General features: G+C 42.5%; 3 protein-coding genes across 4 annotated transcripts; 2 read left to right on the top strand and 1 right to left on the bottom strand.

The window, feature by feature from the left end:
• Positions 1-1,675: 1,675 nt before the first annotated feature.
• cep97 (centrosomal protein 97) lies at positions 1,676-10,591 on the bottom strand. Of its 2 annotated transcripts, none has more exons than XM_066706270.1 (11): positions 10,508-10,591; positions 9,246-9,388; positions 8,962-9,120; positions 8,627-8,728; positions 7,764-7,877; positions 6,468-6,634; positions 5,808-5,972; positions 5,565-5,698; positions 4,644-5,337; positions 4,066-4,141; positions 1,676-3,751 (listed from the first exon to the last, which is right to left on the bottom strand). In XM_066706270.1, exons 1-11 carry the CDS (start codon positions 10,554-10,556, stop codon positions 3,158-3,160), a joined length of 2,397 nt encoding a protein of 798 aa, XP_066562367.1. In that variant the 5' UTR covers positions 10,557-10,591; the 3' UTR covers positions 1,676-3,157. The 2 variants fall into 2 exon arrangements, with proteins under 2 accessions (XP_066562367.1, XP_066562369.1); XM_066706272.1 differs by lacking the exon at positions 10,508-10,591 and adding an exon at positions 9,873-10,225.
• A 149-nt stretch (positions 10,592-10,740) lies between these two features.
• Positions 10,741-13,649, top strand: rpl24 (ribosomal protein L24). The gene is made up of 6 exons (XM_066706273.1): positions 10,741-10,792; positions 10,919-10,994; positions 11,727-11,837; positions 12,209-12,345; positions 13,032-13,095; positions 13,519-13,649. The coding sequence occupies exons 1-6, from the start codon at positions 10,788-10,790 to the stop codon at positions 13,597-13,599; spliced, it is 474 nt and encodes a 157-aa protein (XP_066562370.1). The 5' UTR covers positions 10,741-10,787; the 3' UTR covers positions 13,600-13,649.
• Positions 13,650-15,075: 1,426 nt separating this feature from the next.
• Positions 15,076-23,992, top strand: zbtb11 (zinc finger and BTB domain containing 11). Its single transcript, XM_066706256.1, has 11 exons — positions 15,076-15,618; positions 16,272-16,516; positions 16,853-17,084; positions 17,685-18,607; positions 18,935-19,117; positions 19,207-19,446; positions 20,195-20,339; positions 20,483-20,600; positions 21,216-21,374; positions 21,539-21,714; positions 22,075-23,992. The coding sequence occupies exons 1-11, from the start codon at positions 15,309-15,311 to the stop codon at positions 22,626-22,628; spliced, it is 3,285 nt and encodes a 1,094-aa protein (XP_066562353.1). The 5' UTR covers positions 15,076-15,308; the 3' UTR covers positions 22,629-23,992.
• The last annotated feature ends 264 nt before the right edge of the window (positions 23,993-24,256 follow it).

Below are 24,256 nucleotides of genomic sequence, written 5' to 3'. Positions count from 1 at the left end.
CATAGACATCAGCAGATGCTGGGTTTCTTCCCTGGTGATGCTCTGCCAGGCCTGCACTGCAGCTGTCTTTAGTTCCTGCTTGTTCTTGGGGTGTTTTGCCATCAGTTTTGCCATCAGCAAGTGAAATGCTGCTCAATTGGATTCAGGTCAGGTGATTGACTTGGCCATTGCAGAACATTCCACTTCTTCACCTTAAAAAAGTCTTGGGTTCCTTTTGCAGTATGCTTCAGGTCATTGTCCATCTGCACTGTGAAGAACCGTCCAAGCATTTGGCTGAATCTGAGCAGATAATATAGCCCTAAACACTTCAGAATACATCCTGCTGCTTTTGACAGCAGTCACATCATCAATAAATACAAGGGAACCAGTTCCCTTGGAAGCCATACATGCCCATGCCATAACATGCTTCACAGATGAGGTGGTCTGCTTCGGATCATGAGCAGTTCCTTCCCTTCTCCATACTCTTCTCTTCCCATCATTCTGGTACAAGTTGATCTTTGTCTCATCTGTCTATAGTGTGTTGTTCCAGAACTGTAGGGTTCTTTACAGGTTTTTTGGCAAACTCTAATCTCGTTTCCTGTTTAAATCATGAAGACATGAAATCAAGCTTCTAAATAATGAGTGAAATTACACTTCACACTGCTATGCCGATTAAAATTCCCATGAGAAACACGCACGAACCTGCTGCCACAGAAATTTCAGTGTCTTCTTGTACAAGCCTCTGTATTCTCTCCTCTTCCTGCTCCTTTCTCACCCTGGGGAAGGAGAAAGGTGCTAGCAAAGCAAAACAAACAGTCCCTGCATTGCAGACCACATTACAATAGTGCCAAATATAAATGACAAATCCTTGATTGTTGACTTAGACACAGATACGCCTACCTCCTGGAGGATGTTCTTGATCTGGCCAACTGTTGTGAAGGGGTTTTTCTTCACCATGGAAATAATTCTTCTGTCATCCACCACAGTTGTTGTCCATGGTCTTCCGGGCCTTTTGGTGTTCCTGAGCTCACACCAGTCTGTTCTTTCTTTTAAGAATGTACCAAATAATTGATTTTTGCGATCTCTCGGATTGGTTTGTCTTGATTTCTAAGGCAAAACTGAAGGCAAAACACCCCAAGAACATGCAAGGACTAAAGACTTATGACAATTGTGTCACTGTCCAAATATTTATGGACCTAACTGTAGTTTTAATTACCAGTCTATAGAGTGTTTCTGTGTCATTAGCCCTGCATCCAGTCTCTGTATGAGTGATGTCTGCAGATGTACACTGTATATACATGACAAGTTACCAATTGCAATAAGACCAAACTTTGGACAGTTACGCAAATGTGCAGATAAACAGTGTGTGTTAAATCAACTGCCACACAGTTTATCTTGTATCATAAAAGATTTCCACTCAAATGGTTCGCCTTTCATCACACTGTTACAATGCTTCTAATACAGATGTCAAAGAAATAGCTGCTGGGCTTCTAGGTATAGATCTGACTCAAGGTCTACTTGTGGCCAAATAAGCAGAACATAAAATAGCCTATATGATTAACAACAAACACTCCATTTCCTTATTAAGTATTAAGATTATGTACAATTAGAGTGCCATTTCCCCACTGATGGTAACCAAATCCTATAAAACAATGAAAACAAAATATAAAATGCATTCAACTTAACAATTATCACCTGCAATCAGTAGAAATTTTATTTGCAAAAGGAATATTATTAGTTTACATTCAGGATAACTCATCAGAACATGCACACTAACTTTTAAGCAACGTATCAAACAATGAGTGGTTATTCACAGAAGAACCTTCTTGTCCATAAGCAGACAACTAGAATATGTCTTTGTAGTTTAGACCAAGGATATCGGTAACAGAAAGTGCACAGTTTGTACTTGACTTTAATATATGAATTCTTGACAAATAGTAGAGATTGAAAATTTTGGGGGAAATCAACCAGAATAAGTGCACATTTGTCTATATAGGAGTTATGAAAACATATAAATTGCCACAGAAAGTCCACATGTATATCGTATACTTCTTTAATCAAAGTGTCATTTGACTTCACTGCATATCATTTGCCGATAATGGATGACATCATCTCCACTTCAATGGCCCTACACTTTCCTACTGCTGAAAGTATTTACATGACTGGTCTATGCAAGACTGACTATGACAGTTACTGCAGCAGAAAATGCAATGAGCCATTGATTACTTACATTACACAGAGCATTATCGACTGGTGAGCAGTATATACCTGTAGTTTGCACAAAATAATAAATAAAAAAGAACTACAACAACAAAAAGCTTTGTCATCCTACCATTCTGGGGAATGATCAGCATTAGAAGAGTCCCTAATGCAAAACTGCATTCTTGGATTACAATTATGTCCAGAAAATATCACAATATTCCATTTTCTTAATGTTGGATTTCCAAGGGGAGTGTTAATTTTTTTCTGAAATGTAACGGTAGACTTCCTCTTGGAGATCTGGACGCAAAGGAACCCAAAGACTGACCTTACCTGACAGCGGGATGGAAATAAGGCATAATAAACGACATGCATTTTAATTCTTCAAAATAACGCAGCCTCACTATGATAATAAATCATATTTGGGCTACATTTAGAGATGTTGAAAACCTCATATTAATTTACAAGCTTTGGTCTGAAATCAGACTCAACAGAGAATCACTCCAGGGAAATTATCCTTCCCCTTGTGCAGCACAAAACCTTTATCACGGTACTGAAATGGCATATCCTGTTTGTCAAGGTATAAGGGAGGCTGATCTGGGATAATATTAATATATCATTGCTATAAATACTGCATTCATTAAAGTTTCAATACATAATTTGTATGATTATAGGCAAACAGGTCAAAATTACAGATGTATTACTCATAAATGTTCAAAGGCAAAAGACTAACGGTTTTGATTTGTGATGTTTGACTTTGTTCAGAATTGAGGATCTCAAAAAGCTTCTCAGAAATCCATGAGGTGAGTACAGCAGTTCACATGCTGATACGTTAGTGTGTCAACGTAACAAACTTCAAGTCTCTGGTGAATGTCCTGCCTCTTCTAGGGTACAGCACGCTTGCAGTGAGAGGAAGTGGAGTACAATGCTTTCCTCCACCGCTGCCCCTTCCCTGCTCTCTCTCTGATCACAGTTCTGCTCACAGGAGCATGGCCTGCCTCTCAGGCGCTTTATTTCTCTCAAAGACTGGGGCATGGTCTGTCTCAGAGGCAGGGGGGGTCTTTTCTGAAGCCTGCAGTAGTGGGGAGCCCGGGGACTCGCACTGAATAAAGCTCCCCGTCCTCTCCCCAGCCCCCTCCTCAGCCTCCTCCAGCTGCTGGACTGAGGTGAGGTACTGCTGCAGGAGGCTGCTGTCCTGCTCGCTGCGAGAGCTGTCCTGGCTGCCTGTCCCGGGACTCAAAACGCTGCCTTCTTTCATTCCCTCAGACAAGGGCCGGACTGTCTCTAGGGAGTCTCCGGTGGCCGAGCTCAGGCTGTCATCCGTGGCACTGTGACAGGTAGTCAGAGTTCCCTGGGGTTCGCCCGAGGAGTGGAAGCCCGAGTCGGGGAAGGAGTGATCGCAGCAGGGCGCCGCCATGCCATTGAAGTCCGGAGCTAAGGAGTGCGGTGGTGGAAGCTCGTACAGACAGGAGGAAGACAGGCCAATCACAGAGCTGGACACAGGGACAGCTCGATGGGGAAGGGATTGGAGCTGCTGGTTGACAGACTGCTGCCAGAGCTGCATGGACTGGAGCTTCACAGAGAGAGGAAAGAACACAGCGTGAAAGCAGCTGCAAAATAATAGGATGATAGGCTATATAAAGAAAAGTTATTTCCTATAAACTATTCTGTTCTTAAGTCTTAACAGAGTAAAATAGTTTTGACAATTTAAACACCTTGTTCTTTGGATGTTTATTGGCAAACTCTAATCTGGTCTTCCTGTTTCCTGTTTACATCTCGTTTCCTGTTTAAATCATGAAGACATGAAATCAAGCTTCTAAATAATGAGTGAAATTACACTTCACACTGCTATGCCGATTAAAATTCCCATGAGAAACACGCACGAACCTGCTGCCACAGAAATTTCACAGCATCTTCTTGTACAAGCCTCTGTATTCTCTCCTCTTCCTGCTCCTTTCTCACCCTGGGGAAGGAGAAAGGTGCTATCTTTAAAGGGTCATGATCCAGGTTAAAAACACTGACAGGTCACAATCAAATCTATTTCTTACACTTGCCTTACCAAAATATCCACAGCTATTTGAATACTGTTATGATCATTCCAAGCTCAGCGGCAGTAAAAAACTAAGCAAAAACAAATGGACCCTGCATTGCAGACCACATTACAATAGTGCCAAATATAAATGACAACTCCTTTTGATATTGTGTGATGAAACTTAAGCACCAGAACATTTCAAAGATACAACGGCTGAAATGCTTTCCTAAAAAGCCTATGTAAGTACCTGTATATTTTCTCTCATGTAGATTCTTCCACCAAAGTAAACAATTTCTTAACAACATGCTTTGTGACAAATGTTTCTCAAGTTCCAAGAAAGGACATGATGGGAAACTTTTGTTTAACTAAAGATGTCCTGCTGACCGTAAGGATGCTGAAGCTGTGAGTGAGGATCTACAGGGGCAGCTCTTACCGGTCCAGCTCGGTGGACAGAAATACTATGTGCTCCTGCATTCTGCGGAGACGGATTTCTGAGCGGACTTCCTTTGCCCTGGGGTGGAAACGCCTGGTCCAGCATCCCCGCCACCATGCCTGGATTATTATGGCGGCTTCATCCGAGCTGGGACACCTCTTGTCATTAGTGTGGACCAAGGCTTCCTGCTGCTGCTCCCTGTCCACAACAGTGCAGACCGAACAGTCCTCGAAGGCCAGTGCGCCATTTAAATGCTGGCTGCCCATCTGCACATAGCTGCTAATGCCTGCTGGGAAGTCCACGCTGCTCACGTGTGAATCAGAGATGCCTGGAGTAAAGACATCCTGCTTTGTGCTCTTCTCCTGCCCTTCGCCCTCTCCCTCCTGCTCTTGGTCGGCTATGCAGTCTGTGAGGTGCAGGATGGCCGTCCCACAGTCCTGCTCCTCCTCTTCCTCGATGTCCAGTGTGAGCTGGTGACTGGGGGATGGTGGGAACAAGCCAGAGGCGACGGGCATGAATGTGGACTCTGAGGACAGCAGGCTGCAGCTGAGCTTATCCTCGTCCGTCTGCATGTCCTCCAGGAAGAGCGGTTCACTGCGGGGGGCGGGCAGGCGGGAAGCCGGATCGGCAGCGTAGCAATGGTCAGAGGAGATACTGAGGCCCAACCAGGTGTTAATCTGTGGGGCTGCTGGCTCTGAAACACAACAGGAAATGCATGAGCTGACCACACAGTAAGAGATCTGGGAATGAGCAGGAAAAAGTCCTGAAAGTTAATATTGCTGAGAAAAATCAATTATTTATGTGTCCACATACTTACAGATCTGGCTATACGGAGCAATTAATAACTGGCATCCAGTAATAGCAGCGTGACCATGGATGCTCATATTTTACCAGTTTTAGGAGTGTGGAGCTCAGTCCTACCTCTTTCTAGAGATGCCCTTGGAGACTGGGTAGGGCTGCGCTGCTCCAGCACAAGCTGAGTGGGCCTGCTGGGTGTGGAGGAGATCGGGGGACTTCCTTTTTGGGACTGCTGAAGCAGCTGTTTCTGATGAAGCCTGGAGAAATCAATCAATAACATGGCATTGTAATCAGTCTTAAGTCTGGAGTAGCTACAGAATAAGCCCCAGATTGGAAAGTGGGGGTGGATCTCTCTAATGGCCCCACCTTTGCTTGTTCAGGATTTTCTCTAGCTTGGTATCCTCTGCAGACTGCAGGGCTGGGGTGGAGGTGAGAGGACAGACAGACGCCAGGTACTGAACCAGCTGGATGTGATGTCCAGGGCGGTATGAGCGCCCTTTACCTTGACTGTAGAGCCATTCTGCTTTTAAACTAGAGAGTAAAGAAACAAATATATGAACAACATACAACAGATTCTTCCCTGCCCAAAAGCCCCATTTCCTGTTCGGCCTGTATCAAACTGCCTGTCCTTCATACCTTTCCTAAGACAGTTTTGTGGGATTGCCCAGTGAACCTCTTCTGTGGTGCTCCTTTGGATAACATTTTTTTTTTTATTTACTACAAATCTCTCTGGATTCTTTTTGACTATTCAGTAATGTTTTGAAATGTTTCTTATATAAACTGTAAGTTGCCCTTATCTTAAATTTAAAACACTACAGAACAATTGAACAGTGTAAAGCAAACATTTCTGTCAAATCATTTCACACACTTGAATTGAAAAAGATGTTGAACATAACGGTCTTTAGATATGCCACATGCTATACAACTCCAACTGGACCATTAAATAACAGAACTCCACTACAAAACAAGGGACATCTTGTCTCCAATCATGTACCCAAAATCTCAGACCTCAACCACAGTACTTACCCTTCCTTCTGTGACACCACATAGCCATCCAGAATCTTAAGGCAGAGACACCAGCTGACTACGTAGGGGCGATAATCGTAGCCAGGCAGAGAAGGGGTGGCCATGACACAGGGGTTACTCATGATGGACAGCTGCTCCAGTTCAGGGAGGGCAGCCAGGTAAGACACCTAGAATTATTTCAATGTGAACAGGAAATTAAGTCATACAGAATTTTTAATTTAGCAAATCTGATCCAGGATTAGAACTTGAATAAATTATAAACTGTGTCCTGTAAAAATGTTCAATATTACCTAGGATTGAAAAAATGGGACAAATGTTCACATACCAGGATTATGGGAGAAAAGCCCAAATTCCTATGGCAGTTAATCCTTACCATGATGCATGCTTTCAGTAAGGGTCTTAACTATTAATACATTTGAGCAAGCGCATGCAACATTCCCAGAAGACCAATCATTAACCACGTTCATACAGGTCTAAGCCACCATAAGGAATAACCTGATTTTAACCCTCTCCACTTTGCATTGTTTACAGTATTTCCAACACTGTGTTCACCTGCTGTTACTCTATACCTATTATTTTGAATGGTAGATGCAAAAATACAGAATGCAATTGTGATTTTTGTTATCTTCTCAGAATACAAGCACCTACAATATTATATTTATTTTTTAATGTTTTTTTTTTAGGACTCTATAATCCTTAATATGGCAAGATTATTTATGTATTGCCTTTTGATGCATCGATTGCCAACTAAAACTGTAAGCCGCTTCTGGACATTACATATTTACAGTACATTTAGAAATATAATGCAAGTGTTTATAAAACCTGATACTGTCTTTATTAAGAGGGGCTATATCATATGGCTCTTCTGAAAAAACAAGTCAAATGTTAAGGTGGCTAATGGATATTTGGCAGGTTTGCAGGTGAAACAATAGGTACCTTAATGAGTTTCATGCCTGCACACAATGGTATAGAAAGAGGGGAGAAAGTTATACTGCTTTACAAAATAACTGCAAAGCGTTTACTAGAGGGGGGTACTTAGTAATGGTTTACAAGGAAATCAGCATCTAACACAGGAACAACTTACAGTACACAAACCAAACAAAGCCTAAAAAACTCACTGAGGTCCAATCAACACAGGATAAAATTACACAACTTTTGAAAAGTTTCCATTCCATTTTGTTGTGGACTTTAATAGTGAAATTGGTAATCATGTCATTCATACAGTGAGCCATTGGTAATCACCATCATTTTACACACCATTGCAGGGTTGTGTATAGATAAAGAAGTTGTCATTACCTCATTCAGGTCTCGGATTTCATTCTCTGCCAGGGACAGGATGGTGAGCTCTGGAGGCAGGTGGGCAGGAACACTGCGCAGTGTAGTGATGATGTTCCCATGCAGGAGCAGAGTCTGCACAACACAAGTCACATGTTAAACTTACTTTGTTATTGATTAACCAATTCCGTGTAATGCATGTCGAGTGAGGGCTCCCTTCTCCATATGTACTAGGGAGATGCCATTGTATCACAGTTTAAGGTGAAATGGTGATCTTTATAAAAAGTCATTTTTCAACAAATGGCAATATTGGAAATCGTGTTAAAAATATTTTCTATTCATTAAAATGGCCTTTCTGTAGCTTACAATCAAATCTACACAGCAACCCCCAGACACAGACAGGTAAGGCTTCAGAAAAGAGCACCACTACACTCTAGTGTTCAAAGTGAGAATCATCTTTAACCTAGAAAAAATTACATTATTATTCGATCAACCGAGCACTTCAGCCAATGTGCTGGCATGCAGTTGTTTTAGATCAGTGTGGTTGATGGTGTATTAAATGAACCAAACCTTGAATCTGAATCTGAATCTGTGATACTGGATTTAGGATTTTTAATCAGAACTTTCATTTATGGGACATTCAGTAAGCAGAATGTTATCTTAATTGATGTCAGTAAACATAATGTATTGATACATGATCATGAGTTTAAGGATGTTTATATAGCTCCAAGTGCAGACAGGTATTTGATTAAATATGAAATATGGAAAAGTAAGGGGGGACATAACTGAATGTGCTTGCATGGTAGATGGACAGACTTTAATTCTATTCTTAGGATGCAGCCTTTTATGTGGGGTTTCTCATACAGAATCAAAAGATATTTTACCTTCAAAGATGAAAGTTTTGAGAGGTCTCCAATCTGAGAGATATTATTGTCAGACAAATCCAGATGTTTAAGAGCCATACAGCTGTTAAGCTGCTCAATGACCTAGTTAGAAAGAGAAAATAGTTGCCTGTTATTTAAATGATAATTTCATTGCTGCATTTTGAATGGCATTCTATGCAGAATAATACATTTTATTTTCATATTTAATACAAACTCTACAAACTCTAGTGAGAGACTACAGCATTTTCCTTAATTAGGGGGAAAAACTGCTGACATTTTTTTTTATTTGATGAGTCTTGGAGCAGCTGTGTTATTGATCTGCCTTTATCCATTACCTTGATGTTGTTGCCAGCCAGATTCAGCCACTCCAAGTGTACCAGATCCTTTAGCCCCTCTATGTAGCCAATACTGTTGTTGGGTAAATTCAGTACTCTGAGGTCTACCAGTCTGGATACTCCCATCATGCGAACAAGGCGGTTATTGGCAACGGACAACTGCAAGGATATACAAGACCACTAAATAGCTGGAGCTGACGGTTGATGTTATAGTTTCACTTAATCGTAAAGTATAAATGAAAAAATAAACAACCATCATTTGGGCATCATATTCCAATCTGTACCTGCAAAAGCTCTTTGCACTTCTCCAGGTGCTCCAGCTTTATGATGTGGTTCCCATCCAGGATCAGAGTGTGAGACCCAGGAGGGCAGGGGAGAGAGGGCTCCAGCTTCTGGATTCCCTGGGAAGAGAGGTCCACCACTGGGCCTGTGTGCAAAACACACACAAACACACAGACATGTTTAATAAACCTATACAAGCAGTTGCTAAGCTAAGACAATTGAACATTTAGAAAGCAATGTCATGGAAGGATACATAAAAAGTGTTATAAACCTATAAACAAGCACAAAAAGAGAGAAAATAATTGCTGTCTAAAATCAAGTTATTCGGTTTGAAATGTTAACATAAATGATATTTACCACCATGATATGAAACATGATGATATTCTGGATTTAAGAATGACAATGATGGTGTGATACAGTGTGGTATGTTTTGGCTTGTTTATTGAAACTTACATATTTTGTCCATCAAGTTAGAAGCAGTGAAGGTAATAAAATTGGTCTATGTGTTGCATTCTATATTAAACGACATTGTCAATCATAAAATATTGAATGATGCGTTAATACGAAATGCAAAAACGAAAGAAAAATGTAGCTGCATTATGTCAAAGCGTGCAAATGTCGGTACTTACCATATTCGCCTAATTGTAGACTTGATACTCCCATTTGTGACTGCTTCTATTTATGGTTAACTAAACAATATTTTCCATATAACTACGGGATTATATACCGTTCTAATGTATGAATATATATGTATATTACCCCTTAGGGTAACCTGAACTGGGTCTTTCAGTAATGTGAGCTGTGCGCAGTCAACACGACAGTATGTGTAATTATCTTATGATTATTGGAAAAAATTACAATCAGTCAGGCTTGCAATAAAACAAAATGCTATTTGCATTAAATGTGTACCCTTCAGGTAGAAGCACACACAAACCCGAAGCTGTTCTCGGCACAAATCAATTTGGGCTCTCCAAGTCAAACCAGCAACTGTCACTGTGGCGCGACCAGGTGTTCTGGGAGTTGTAGTCCAGAACTGCCACTTCCTGAAGCAACAGCCTGAGTGCTGTGCTTGACAAAAACTACAACAACCACTAGGCACTATACCCGTTGCTCCTGCGTATTTCAAAACAAACAGGTCGGTCATCTAAATGCATATACTTGTGCACATACCGCTTCCTAGATTCAAATTGGAAGCAAACCCACATTTTACATTTTATGTAACTCTAAAAAGCAATGCAGTTTGAAGAATGATTAAGCATCATACCTTCTATTTGTGCCATCTTTGCATCTGCTCCCCCCACTTTAGCCGCCATACTTCCCGCTTGTGTTGACGCCAGGCAACCGATCAAACTCCTGGTTGGTTGCTTGTTTTACTGATATTTATTTGATATTAACATTAAAGCATACATATAAAATACTAATAACATAATATTATTACATTTGTTGTGATTTTCAAGTGTGTTTAATATATTTAATTAATTACCTGTTTCTACATAGGGACTACCCACAATTCCCTCTGTCTTTTCTCCATCTTAGCCGCCGTCATGAAGTGAGTGAGACTTTCTGTTATCCGTAACCATCCGCACTAAAACAACCAAAATAATATAAAGTTTATTGTCCCATTACTGTCTTGTATTGCTGAAATATATAATCATGTTATATGTTTTCACTGCAGGGTCGAGTTGTGCAGTTTTAGCGGATACAAAATCTACCCCGGCCATGGCCGGCGTTACGCCAGGATAGACGGAAAGGTACGCAGAGTCCCCGGCCTTGCTATTAATTTCTTCTTCGTCTTTACAATAATTTCCCAAAACAGAAACAAACAACAGTCTGCACCGGGATTAACAAACAACCTTAAAGCATGACATCTACTGAGCATATTTAGTAACACTGAAGTACTACTGAAGTCTGGTCGTATGTTCAGTTCCCTGTAAATTCGCTACATCAACATGTGTTATTACTAAAATGTTTAATATGATCTGGGTCATGCTCGTTTTGTATAGAAACGTAGACGGTCATTTCAATGTAATGGAATCGAATGTATGGCAACTGGTGGTTTACGTTTTTATTGTCATTCTTTAATGATCGTACACATGGTTCCCTCTGAATTGCAATGTGTGAATTTAAAATATACAGTTTTTTGATAGCAGGAAACTTCTGATCTGGTTATTAGCATGTGTTTATGGACGTGCATAAGAGTGGTCACTTGTAGCAGGACCCCATGAGTTCGTGATAGTTTGGATTTTATTTTTGGTGTAAAAATAAATAGCTTACCCGATGGTTATCAGCCCATTGTAAACTTGTCAGTGGACGCTTGATGTACGAACACTGTGTATATGTAACTACAGGCCTTGACATTGGTGTGTGTTCAGTGCAACGAGCGAAATATGCATGTGGAACTGCTGTTTAAAACAATTGACATGGACTCATTAGTAAAGTGTAACCATATACTTATATCTCTCTTCCTCCATTTTTGATCAAAGGTTTTCCAGTTCCTGAATGCAAAGTGTGAGTCTGCATTCCTGTCCAAGAGGAATCCTCGCCAGATCAACTGGACCGTCCTGTACAGACGCAAGCACAAGAAGGGCCAGTCTGTAAGTCTGATTAGATTTGGGACATGCATAGTTGGGATTTTTCACTGGTTCTGTACTGTTTGATCATTTTCCCCTTCCATCTACCTGCAAATAATGAAAATGGAATCGGAATGATTGAGAACTTTCGTAAGCACATTGACTTTTGGCAATCTTTAATGTTGAGCTTGTAAATGTTAGTTGTGAATGTTGATTTTGTGTAGCATGCTGTCCTTCACGATTAAATGTATAATGTTGTGGGGATGATTTTACAGGTCAGAGATGCTTAATCTGGTTGTAAAGGCATTTTAAGTTAGCAATTTAAATTTAAAGAAAGTTGGGCATGAAAGCTGCAAGAGTGCAGTGTCCTTATTGCATGTCTGAATCTGTAACAGGAAGAAGTGACGAAGAAGCGTACTCGCCGTGCGGTGAAGTTCCAGAGGGCCATCACTGGCGCCTCTCTGGCCGAGATCTTGGCCAAGAGGAACCAGAAGCCCGAGGTGCGCAAGGCTCAGCGGGAACAGGCCATCAGGTGAGGGGAACTGACCGCTCTGCTTCTACACTGCTAATGTATACTGTGTTGGGGTCATAGTTTGATTCAGGGAGGTTTTACTGCAAATGCTGCATCCAAAACCTAATCTTTCTCTAATTTTAGTCTTACCTGCTGGTCTAAGTGTGTATATATTCCAAGACTGCATTCAGTCTGTACTCTCCAGTCCATACCTGTGCTTTATGGATGAAGGTATTGGAGCAGGGGGGCCAATGCTGTTCCTGGAGAACAACAATCCTCCAGGTTTTACAGGTCTCTGTCATCAGGAACTGTATACCTTGAACACATGGGAGCTTTGATTAAGCCAAATAATTCTCAATTAAGTATTTAATGATTTGGATAAAGCAAAAACCAGAAGGCTCTGCTGCACTCCTGGGCCACTATTTTATTTTTCTAATGATCGTATAATCCTGTTTCAAATTGAGTGATTGACCGGTATTCTGTTAGATAGCTATTTGTTCTACACTGACATTTTGCAGATTATTTTTTTGATGGTTTCCCTTCAGAACTAAAATTAATCCAGGTGTTGGGAAATTGAAATTAACCAGTTGTATTGATTGTGAAATGGTGTATGATGACATAGGAATTAATGTAGCACTGTTAGTTTGTAGATCAGGTGACTGAAGTAAAGGTTGGTTTTCAGTAGAGTATCTTTTCTCTCTTGACAGGGCTGCTAAAGAAGCCAAGAAGGCCAAGCAGGCAACCAAAAAGGTAGCTGCCCCAAGTACTAAGGTAAGATGAGCATACTCAATGAATTCTGAATTTCTGTAGCCGCTGATTCCAGAAGCTGGACATAACATTGATATGGACTACTTTTCTGGTGCTGTTTTGATGTTATTAATAACTTGACACTGTGATATGATATGAGTTGTTTTGCACCGTTTTCTGTATCTGCAATGTAAATGTTCTCTATGAAGGCTAATGGTGTAAAAAAACAACAAAAAAAACATCCCTTCAAGTATGTAACTTACTCAGTGTAATATGGAAATACAAATCTGATGTGTAAATGTAACTTTAGAAAAGCATGACCTGCACAGCAGCTGGTGTTGGCTTGTTAAGCCTGCAGCTTGTAAAACTGCTGTGCAAGAGGTGTAGTTCCCATTAAATTGATAGTTTAATTGTTTATAAAACTGAACATGATTTTCTTTTCTGCAGGCCCCTACCAAGACTGCACCTAAGCAGAAGATCGCCAAGCCCATGAAGGTCCAGGCACCACGTGTTGGCGGAAAACGCTAAAAAATTATGACTTGGTGATTAGTTGTTAATAAACTTTTGACTGTAAGAAACTGTCGTCTTGTTTATTATACAATGCTTTCTTGCGATGTTGGTCGCGTGGTGTACTTCATTTTGCTTTCAATTCCACTTTCTTCATTAGGGATTCCTGTGTGATTAGTGTAATGTAACATTAATCTGTTAGTGCCTGCTGTATTTTCTTGTACTTAGTGACCTTTAAAACTTGTTGTCTTTCTCCAGTGCATCATAGACCCACAACAGGCATCTATCTTGACTACAATTTTATTTCCATTTTACTACAATTTTGGATTTATTGAGTATTCCATAATGAGTAGCCATGCTTTTGTTTCTGTACAAATTGAGGTAATTTAGTTCTGTAGTGGTTAAGACAAAATTACACAATTTTTAGTTTGTTACAGATGACTTACTACATTAGCATAGCCTATTACGTAGACATTTCTACAAGTCTGGTTATGAATTGAGGGTTTTGTGCTAATGTAAAATGTAATGAGTTTAAGAATATAGTATAAACAAGTCGTGTGCCTTTATCTACGTGGACTTTCATTCAGCATTTAATTCCAAAACTAGACCCTATATTATAGGAGTACACAGTGCAGAGTACAGGCTCTATAGGGAAGCAGAAACCGTAATAAATTGAACATCCATTTAAACAAGTAGATGCTTTCCAGAAGGTATACACTGAAGGAAATGCAGTACAAATATTGTAGCAAATGAGGTGTAGGTAATTTAAATCAGAACTTCCACAGTGGGCATTGTGAAATTCTAGATTTCTTAGCAATTTTAGACTATTACATAACTTTTACATTGCACATTTCAAATAAAAATATATACAATCTAGGTAAAGTACCTTGCTCAAGGGTACAACAGCTGTGTCCCCCATTGAACACAGCCCTCACTGCTACTCCATGCTGTTGCTCCAGTGGTGTGGATGAGTTTACAGATGACTGTGGTGACCTCTCTTAAATGGTTAAAAGTATCAAATAATACAAAACATTCATGTTTTACCAGCTTGCTGTCTATATGAAGGGTTTGTGCACACTTCTGATAGCATTTTAAGACTGGATAAGAGTCTATCATGTGGCAGACATATTTCTTTATGATTATGTAATAAAGAAATACCAAATCAGTGCAGTTTTCAATGTAGGTCTAACCAGTATTTTAACCTGGAAGACTTCGAATGATAAATATTTAATTTCTTAATGATGGTCAAACTATTCAAGGGAAGTGATAATTAAACAATGCAGCAGTCAATGGTGTATGCGTTTCTATTTGAATTATACAATACTCGTTTCAGTTTGTGTTTGTTATGCACAGAATATGTAAGCGTTTGCATGTTTCAAATCGCCTCTCATTACTGTGCAAACATCCGTAAGTGTAAATGAAAACGCAGGCAGTGCAGTGTGGGGTGTCTAAACCTTCCGCTCAATCCCATCCGCCCCTGCAAACGTCACATCCGCTTGTGCAGCAGCCATTTTGTCTGTTCGTGCAAGTCCGTCCCTCACGGTCAAAAACTGCAGTTCCCCCTTTAAAAACACGATTATTTTCATTTTTGTATTGCATGCTTCTCTTTCTATGGAGATCGAAAAGGGGTGAAAAACTAAACCAGATCATTCATACCAGGAATAGATTGTTCCCTTGGCGCTTACAGTGTGCTTTTGGTTGTCGAGCCGTTTGTTGCGGGTGGTGGGGGCATGTCGAGCGAAGAAAGCTACCTGGCGATACAGCGGTACCTGACCGATGAACGGGAGCCCTACGCCCCGGGGACGGAGGGCAATGTCAAGCGAAAGATCCGGAAAGCGGCCACTTGCTACGTGGTCCGAGACGGGACTCTGTATTACCAGCGGCGGCACAAAGGCCAGGAGAAGTTCACCGAGCTGGAGGTGGTGCTGCAGGCCGGGCGGCGGAAGGAACTCATCGATGAAGCGCACATCACCGCCGGAGGAGAGCACCTCAACCGGCACCAGACCTGGCACACCATCTCTCAGAAGTACTGGTGGAGGGGTGAGCTTTCATCATCATCCCATCAGTGCAGATCTGTGTGCATGATCGTGGGTTATAACGACATGTGTTCGTATGTATTTGTATTGACTGATCTGGGCCAGATATTACAGCCTCATCATAGCAGATGTATTGAATTGTGTTGAGGTTGCATTGACTGTGTGGGCTATCAAGCAGTCTATTTCTCTTGGCAATGACGTCCTATGAAATACATACAAAACATAAGACTTTTGTAAAATATAACTATGCATTTTGTTTTCTATGCTTTGCAAGTTTTGATGATGCTGGTTTAGGTTGGAGCAATGCATATTCCCAGTACAAAAAGTTGTTTTGTTAAAATGTGATGTGAATGAGTTTAAAAAGGACCGCTGACTAAACCTGTGATTCGAATCAAAGCTCAAAACAATATTCATCCCATGTTAAGGGATCATTGTTTTTTGTCTTTTGTTAAAAAGTATTTGCCTTAACCATACAATTCGTATTTTATTTTTTGAGACACTGCAGTTTCAGAGGCCATAACCCTGAAGTGTGGCTGAATTTCCGCGACCACCTTTTTTGGTTTGTGTTAAAACAGAAGCACAGCAGAACACTTGGGCATTGTGCCTCTTCTAAGGACCTAAACCTATACTTTTTGGTTGCACTACCCTCTCTTACAGGCATATTAAAGCAGGTGAAGGATTACATCAAGGCCTGCAGTCAGTGCCAGGAGAAGCAGGAGCGCTCACGAGGGTGGACTGAAGATGTTGCTGTGGAGGGGCTGGGGAAAGGAGGGCGCAGAGCTGCCCAGGAAAGTGACGAGGAGGAGGAAGAGTCCAGTACTTTTGAGGCCCAGCCCAGCAGCGCCCCCACCCACAGGACCCCCAGGCCCTGGAAAAATGTTGCCAAGCATGAACTGGTCTTTGTAAGTCTCTCAATTCTGAACAAAAGAAGCTTGTAACCCGAACTCCTTCCATTGATATTGTCTTTAGAATCAGCAGGTCATCCCGGAGAAAGATGGAGCCTCCATAGTTAATGCATTGTTTTTGTAATTCTCTTCAGAAACTTTAGAACAACAACTGAGCTTTTATTTAGCCCTTGTATTTTGCTTAACCCTGTGCAATAGAACTAAAACGGCTAATTTCACTCCCTGGTGGAAATTAAGTTTGTACTGCCTGGGTGGGTTTAGGCCAAAATAACTCCATTACATCAATCACTTTGTTCCAGAGTGTCCATTATTTTCTGAACATTTTCCCTGCAGGTGGACACCAAGGGCATTGTGGACCAGCACTCTCCCAAACATGGTCAGGCCATGCTGGACAAGCTCAACCAGCAGCGCCTCAACAACCAGTTCTGTGACATCACCCTGCTGATTGAGGGGGAGGAGTACCGGGCTCACAAGTCCGTGCTGGCAGCCTGCAGTGCCTACTTCAGTGAGCTCTTCATTGAGAAAGGGGCTATCTCGAGTCACGAGGCTGTGGTGGACCTCTCGGGTGAGTCAGGACTCAGAGGCGCGGTATGCTAAAAGGAGCCAATGCATTCTTTAATGTTGTCTGTTTTTCGGTTGATTATTTTTCACACTTTATAGACGTTTTTCTGTTCTTGTTTCTGATATCATTAAGAATCACTGAAACATTGACACTCTAAAAGACTTTTTGAAACTGATTGGGCAGCAATGTTGTGTAGAAAGTGTTTTTTCAGGAGAATAATTGTAGATTTTAAGCAATGCACTTCCATTATACCTCCCTGTTTTATTTCTCTTTACTCGGTTTGAGTGAAGCTTTTTTTTTGTGGTAGAACAGGAAATCAATGTGGCAACTAATGAAAGGAAGATTTAATGGGAGCTATAAAGGAAATGTAACAAGAAAGAAGTACAATAACAGGAAAAGAGGATGCTGTAAAGCAGTCATTTGTATACATTTCAAGCTGGTTGAAATGGATATCGCAGTCTGGTATGACCTGTAAACACATTTCCTTCAGATGGTGAACTAGCCAAGTAACTGCATAGCTAGATTAGCATTTAGTTTGTATAATTTGAAGAGGTTTGACTATGTGGATCTAAATCAGTTTATTTTTTTGTTTTTGATCTCAAGGCTTCAGCAAATCCAGTTTTCTTCCCCTGCTGGAGTTTGCATACACCTCCAGCTTGACCTTCAACTTCTGCAGCATGGCAGAGATTGCCACGTTGGCCCGCCACCTTCTCATGGTGGAAGTGCTGGAGATCTGTGAGTTTGTGCACAAACAGGTGGAGGAGAAGAAACTGATGGTTTATCAGAAAGGGGACGTGCACACTGTGGTGTCCTCCGAGGCCTTGCCCAGCGAGCTGCAGGGTGCTGAGGCAGCCCCTGAGCCCCCCAGAGAGGTGGAAAGGGTAGACGAGGTGAGCAGGGAAGAAGGGGCTTTCGTGGTCCCTGTCCAGAATGATTCCCATTCAGAGATTACACAGAGCGAGGAAGCGGCGGAAATGGAGCAGCAGCCTGTGGTTACGACCACCTGGATAGCTGCGGAAACCCAGGTTGTCGACGTCCCAGCAGCAGAGGTGGATTTGGCAGTGAAAGTCCAAGAGCCCGATGCCTTTGTGATCAATGTGGACCCTGGCAAAGGGGCCTCCACAGAAGTGGTCCACCTTGCAGCGGCCGCACCTCCTGTTGTGGAGGAAGAGAAAGCAGGAGTGGAGAAAGAGGGAGCTATCGCTGTCGTTGCCCAGCCACAGACCCCGGAACCTGCCCCTCTGGCTCCGAAACGGAAGCGTGGGAGGCCAGCCAAGGTGAAGCAGCAGCAGCAGCAGCAGCAGCAGGAGGTGGTGCTGGTGGAAGAGGCCGAAGACACTTCAGAGGTCATCGAGGTACTAGAGTATGGAGCGGCCCCCGAGGAAGCGGAGAGCCCCGCCGACGATTCCTACAAGAGCCGACTGCGCCCGCCCTCGCTGGGTGAGGGGGGGTACATCCGCCTGCACATGGGCTTGGAGCGGAAGCTGCAAGGCAGGAAGGGGAACCCACGATCAGCTGTCCAGAAGGCAAGTGTTCTGTTCTTTTCATGAAAGTCATCATAAAAGTGTCGACTCATTAAATCAGTATGTTGGGAGCAATACTCAATGTGGCAACTACAGTAATATTACATCTGTACCTTTATTTCCCATCTTTCTTTGGTCACTAAATGCATAACTGTAGAACTCTGATAGGCTTTCAGGCAAAGTGTATAAAGTTTAAAAGCACATTTTTCAAGGACAATCTTCAGATTTACAAAAAAAAAAAAAAAAGCCCACAAAATGAGAGAAGAGAAAGTAGGTTCTGTTGAGGAAAGCAGTGAAGTGTCAATTTCATGGCGTATGTTGGTCCCACAGGTGGCCCAGCGGCTCGTGAAGCGAGGCAGACTGATGCAGCCTGTGAAGAAGCCAGCGGGGGAGCAGGACACGGTGGGGGACAGCGAACACGTGTGCTCCGAGTGTGGGATGGTCTTCCAGCGCCGATACGCCCTCATCATGCACACGCTCAAACACGAGAAAACCCGCGGCTACAAATGCACTGTATGTACCTCACTGATGCCTTATAGTGTCCATTTTGATTTCCGTGAGACGTGCTATTCTGATGTGCTGGGTGACTATGCTTTGCACAGCTCTGCAATAAGGAGTTCCAGTATGCGGCCTCCCTGCGTGCTCACCTGGCCCGACACAAGCGCAAGACCCACAGGACCGCGGCCACCAGGGAGCCGGTGGAGGAGGATGGCGACGCCAAGGGAAAGGGCCGGACCAAGAGGGAGTTTGTGTGTGACATCTGTGGGAAGACCCTGCCTAAGCTGTACTCGCTCCGAATACACATGCTCAACCACACCGGAGTTCGCCCCCACACGTGCAAGGTAAGGCTAGAGAGTCGTACAGCTGCTTCAGATATCGATTAATAACTTACTGTCATTGACATTGTGCGTCAATCGAGAGGGAAGATTCTGCTTAATTAATGAGGCTCACATTACTGCCAGTCGGGGGGGGGAATATAATGCAGCTGAGGAATCCCATGTGTCTCCTCTCTACTGGGAGTGTAGGATGTGCCTCTGCCAGTTAAATTCCAGCAGCTCTAATAACTCATAGGCAGCAACTCGGCTCGGTTCGATATCGCCTACAAGTCCCTGCTATTTATTTCCTATTTGGATACATATCCTGTAGGTGTGTTACGGTTGATCCTGTTTCTGTTTGCCACCGTAACTGACTCTTCCTGAGAAAACTGAAATCTAAGCAGGAAATTAAACAAGAAAAACAGGAAAGAGCAGCTGATATAAGCTTCCCTGCGAGGGAGAGAACTCACTGTGCTGCCATTCCAACCCCCTGCTAACTGCCTAAAGAAGCTTGATTTAAAACATTGAGAAAAAAACAATAGATTGTGAATACTGTCAATTCTCATTGGTGAACAGACAAGGATCAATTCTGCTTTTAAAAATATGCAATATTTACCTTTTTTTTTTTTTTTTTTTTTTTTTTTCCCCTAGGAAATGTATTTTTTAAGGTCTAGGACTTGAGAGGGGACATGAGATTGAAGGCTAGGCAATGTGTGGAGTACATTTTATTTTATTAAAACACTAACAGGAGTGACACTGTCTGATTGTGCTTCAGGTGTGTGGGAAGTCGTTTGCCCACAAGCACAGTTTGAAGATGCACAGGTCCCTGCATGACGCCCTGAAGCAATTCCAGTGTACGCTGTGCGACAAGTCCTTCGTCACCAAGCGCAGCATGCAGGAGCACATGAGCATCCACACGGGTGAGTGGAAGTGTTGTAAATGGAAAGATGGGGTCTGTTTCTTTGGCTCTTTTTGTACATGTATACATTAGTCATCCATATTTTGGTAAATCGATTTTAAAGCTTTCTTGAGGTTGCTGACTATGAGTTTAATTTGCACACAGGAGAGTCAAAGTACCTGTGTTCAGCGTGTGGAAAGTCATTCCACCGAGCTTCTGGACTCAGCAAGCACTTAAAGAGACACCAACCCAAGCCAGAGGTCCGGGCCTTCCCCTGCACACAGTGAGTGACTACAGCAACCTTTGCCTGAAATCGCTGAATACACATTCTGCACATTCCTGGAGAAGAGCCACAGAACAAATCCAAAATGTGTCTTTATGAACAGCAGATAGCTATATAGTCTTTCCCTGCTGGAGTTTAAGTAAGTGATGTGGTCCTCTGAATGCTAACACATCTGATACATTTAGGGCTGGTTTCACCCAAATTAGCACTAGTCATGGCCTACTTATGCTATTTTAGGCAGAGCAGTCCTAGACGAGTGCTAATTGAGGTCAGTGAAACCAGCCATTAGAGTATAAAGGTGGTAGTACTGAAGGACACACATTACTTTAGACTCCCAGCTGACTTTAGACTTCTATTTGAGCATTCTAAGGTGACTAGTATAGTTACACTTAAGTGTTACATACATGGAGAAGACGCATTCAAACATTTGTCTGACGAGGTGTCTTTGTCAAGAAGAAACCTATTCATTTTCACTGATCAGAGTAATTAGCTCTTTGAATAAGTTCCTACAGGACCACAGCAGTGCCGCGGTGGGGGGGGGGGGGGGGTTCTAAAAGCAGAGCCAGCATTCAATGCGGGAAGCCTTCTTAAAAGTGTCCCGATGCCCGGTTGCAGGTGTGATAAAAGCTTCTACGAGTCCAGGGACCTCCAGCAGCACATGAACAAGCACTTGGGCCTGAAGCCGTTCCAGTGCCAGGTGTGTGGGAAGTGCTACAGCTGGAAGAAGGACTGGTACTCCCATGTGAAGTCCCACAGCGTCGCAGAGCCCTTCAAGTGAGTGGCCCTGCTAGGGTTGTGTATAACATCCATCTGTCCTCATAGTTGCCGTTTTCTGACTCGCTTCAATGTTCAGAGTACAGAATATGAATATAATATAGGTGTTAGGATCAATAGTTTTATCTTTGTATGAACTAAAGATTTGGAAATCTGTTTCGCAGGTGTAATATCTGTGGGAAGGAGTTCTACGAGAAAGCCCTCTTCAGGAGGCACGTGAAGAAGGCCACGCATGGCAAGAAGGGCCGTGTGAAGCAGAACCTGGAGCGGGAGTGCGAGCACTGCGGCAGGAAGTTCACCCAGTTGCGGGAGTACCGCCGGCACATGAACAACCACCAGGGTGAGATGCTGGCACTGGTTCCTGAGCTCCTGATCCCATATAGTGGATGAACTTTTACTGTGCACGAATGAAAAGTGAACTTTAGAGGGATTCTTATTTTGTATAACATCTATTTTCGATTTCGAGTCTGTAGTGTCTGCAATAAGACTAGATATTCTCCAAAGAATCTGTTCAGAAAACATACTCATGTCACTTCAGATATTTATGGAATAGAATTACCATTCGGTGCAATTTTTCATTAAGAATTTAATAAAACAGAAGATAATGCATGGTGGGGGTACAGCCATTACAGATATTAGTTAAACCTCTGTTTTGTGACTGACTCTAAATAATTTGTCTCTTTTCTTTCCTCTCCTCAAGGTGTGAAGCCATTCGAGTGCCTGACATGCGGGGTGGCATGGGCAGATGCCCGCTCCCTGAAGCGCCACGTGCGCACTCACACTGGGGAGCGTCCCTACGTGTGCCCGGTGTGCCAAGATGCCTACATCGACGCCCGCACCCTGCGGAAGCACATGACTAAGTTTCACAATGACTATATCCCTGGGAAGATCATGCTGGAGAAAGACACGCTCCAGTTTCACAACCAGGGCACGCAGGTGGAACACGCCATCAGCATCATCGCCCCGGACCTGCCACATGAGCTGCGGCCGCCCGAGGAGGAGCAGGTGGGCGAGGAGATCGAGACGGTGCTGGTCACGGAGGAGACCATCGAGGCGGTGCAGGCTGTGGCAGCCACTGAGGAGTGTGGCACCGTCTCCACGCTGTCTGACCAGAGCATTATGCAGGTGGTCAATTATGTCCTGTCCCACCAGCAGGGGGGCACCACTGGGGCCAAACTGTCAGAGGAGACTCCTGATGCCATCCAGACAGTCGAAGTAGAGGTGGCCCACATGGCAGAGGCAGAAGCAGAGTGACCTCGAGGCTGATTCTCCCTAGAATGAAGAGCCTCGGCGTGGATGGCTTCTCCCAGACAGAACTGACATGCTTACTTCTTCCATCGCACTTCGGCTCCAGCAGCTGCAGTGTGTTCCTGACTTTGGGCCCAGTAGTGCTATAAGATCAGTGTCCATGTGTGGGGCAGTCTGGATCAGTGACTGGAATCTGCTTTTCCTGAGTGGACTCGGAAAGATGTACAGCACTGGCAAATGAACCTTAGAAGGAGTAGGCTGTCTGTAAATGTGGTGTAAATAGTTGTGCTTTTTTTTTTTTGGAACAAGCCTACAAGGAATGCCTTGGTATCTGAGGAACTGCATAATTTTTTCCACTTTTTTTTTTTTGGTTGTGCGTGTGAAACCTTAGCTCTAAAACTGTGTATATAGCTGTCAACGCATAAGTGACATCATACATGTGCTCTGTAATCATGTTCTGCAGAATAATTATGCACATCGGGGTCTCACTCCATTCCTGGAGGTCTACTGTGTCTTCAGGTTTTCACTCCAACTGAAGCAGTCAATTACTTCTAGTTATTTTAACAATTAGACTTAAACAATATTGTTTTAAGGTCTTTTGCAGTTGAGTGTAAAACATTTTGATTGTGTTCACTACCTGTAACATAATATGCAGCCTGTATAGAACCATTTAAATCTAGTTTAATTAGGGCCAATTAAATCACCGGGAAGTGTGCTGGAACAAAAGCTAGGACAACCCTTTGGCCCTCCGGGTATTGAGTTTGAGCCCCCCCCCCAATGTTCATCTTACGAGGACATGTATACGATTTCCTTTTTTGGTAAAGACTTCTCCGTTACAGAGCTGAGACTTTAGCTTTTCCGTAAAACTTGAATTTTGTTTTGTTTTTATAATTTTTTAGGACCTTGTGTGGCCAAAGACATGTCTAATGTTATGCAGAACATATTTGCCACAGGTAATAGGCAAATTTAGCATTGCTGGAATAAAAACTAAATCCTTGCAGTAGAAGCATTTAAATGGTGTGAAAATAATGGTCTTTATTCACCAGTAAGCCTCCCTTGGATGTTTTGAATGGAAAGGTTTGCTCATTTTGTCTTTAGGTAGCTTGCAAAAAAAGAACTCATTCCAATATATCAGTGAAATGTATTTTATCAGTGAAGGCTTATGTAAAATTAATTTGCAGATTGTTTGGTGCAGAATAATTAACCTTAAACTGTGAAAAGGGCTGCAGTTATTAAGGGGTGTTGACTCTACCATACTGGCTTCCAATAGCATGTTTGTATGTGGGGAAAATATATTCAAGTTTTTCTTTCTGCTTGTAAAGTTTGTAGGTTGGTCTCCATGATGAATTAAAAAAGGAAGAAAAAGACAATTGTGTATCATTAAGTGTTTTGGTCTCCAGACCATTGTGATAGAATTGAAATGGATGAGTGGTAGACAATGGATGGTCATATCAAACATGTATCATTAAAGGCACAGAGCACAAAACTAAGTATATCTCATGTAATGTCAAGTACTTCCAATGACATGGAACATAAAACAGATGCAAGGACATGTCCTAGAAAGCATAACTGAGAATAGTATTGCAATGGTTTTCCAGTACTTGATTTCTTCCTAGTACTTCAATAGCAAGATA

Source organism: Amia ocellicauda, chromosome 6, assembly GCF_036373705.1.
Source record: "Amia ocellicauda isolate fAmiCal2 chromosome 6, fAmiCal2.hap1, whole genome shotgun sequence".
Taxonomy (NCBI): domain Eukaryota; kingdom Metazoa; phylum Chordata; class Actinopteri; order Amiiformes; family Amiidae; genus Amia; species Amia ocellicauda.
Note: the sequence above shows the minus strand (reverse complement) of the source record. Positions and strands in the feature narration are given on the sequence as shown.

Bases quoted from the DNA above. Each gene is read 5' to 3' on its own strand.
- rpl24 (XM_066706273.1), top strand. The intron at 11,838-12,208 runs GTAAGTCTGATT...AATCTGTAACAG, and splicing joins AGCACAAGAAGGGCCAGTCT to GAAGAAGTGACGAAGAAGCG. The intron at 12,346-13,031 runs GTGAGGGGAACT...CTCTCTTGACAG, and splicing joins CAGCGGGAACAGGCCATCAG to GGCTGCTAAAGAAGCCAAGA.
- zbtb11 (XM_066706256.1), top strand. From the start codon at position 15,309: ATGTCGAGCGAAGAAAGCTACCTGGCGATACAGCGGTACCTGACCGAT. The intron at 16,517-16,852 runs GTAAGTCTCTCA...TTTTCCCTGCAG, and splicing joins CCAAGCATGAACTGGTCTTT to GTGGACACCAAGGGCATTGT. The intron at 21,715-22,074 runs GTGAGATGCTGG...CCTCTCCTCAAG, and splicing joins GCACATGAACAACCACCAGG to GTGTGAAGCCATTCGAGTGC.
- cep97 (XM_066706270.1), bottom strand. From the start codon at position 10,556: ATGGCGGCTAAAGTGGGGGGAGCAGATGCAAAGATGGCACAAATAGAA. The intron at 9,389-10,507 runs GTATGATGCTTA...TTTTGCACACAG, and splicing joins AAAGATGGCACAAATAGAAG to GCCCAGTGGTGGACCTCTCT. The intron at 3,752-4,065 runs GTTCGTGCGTGT...CTCTCTGTGAAG, and splicing joins TGAAATTTCTGTGGCAGCAG to CTCCAGTCCATGCAGCTCTG.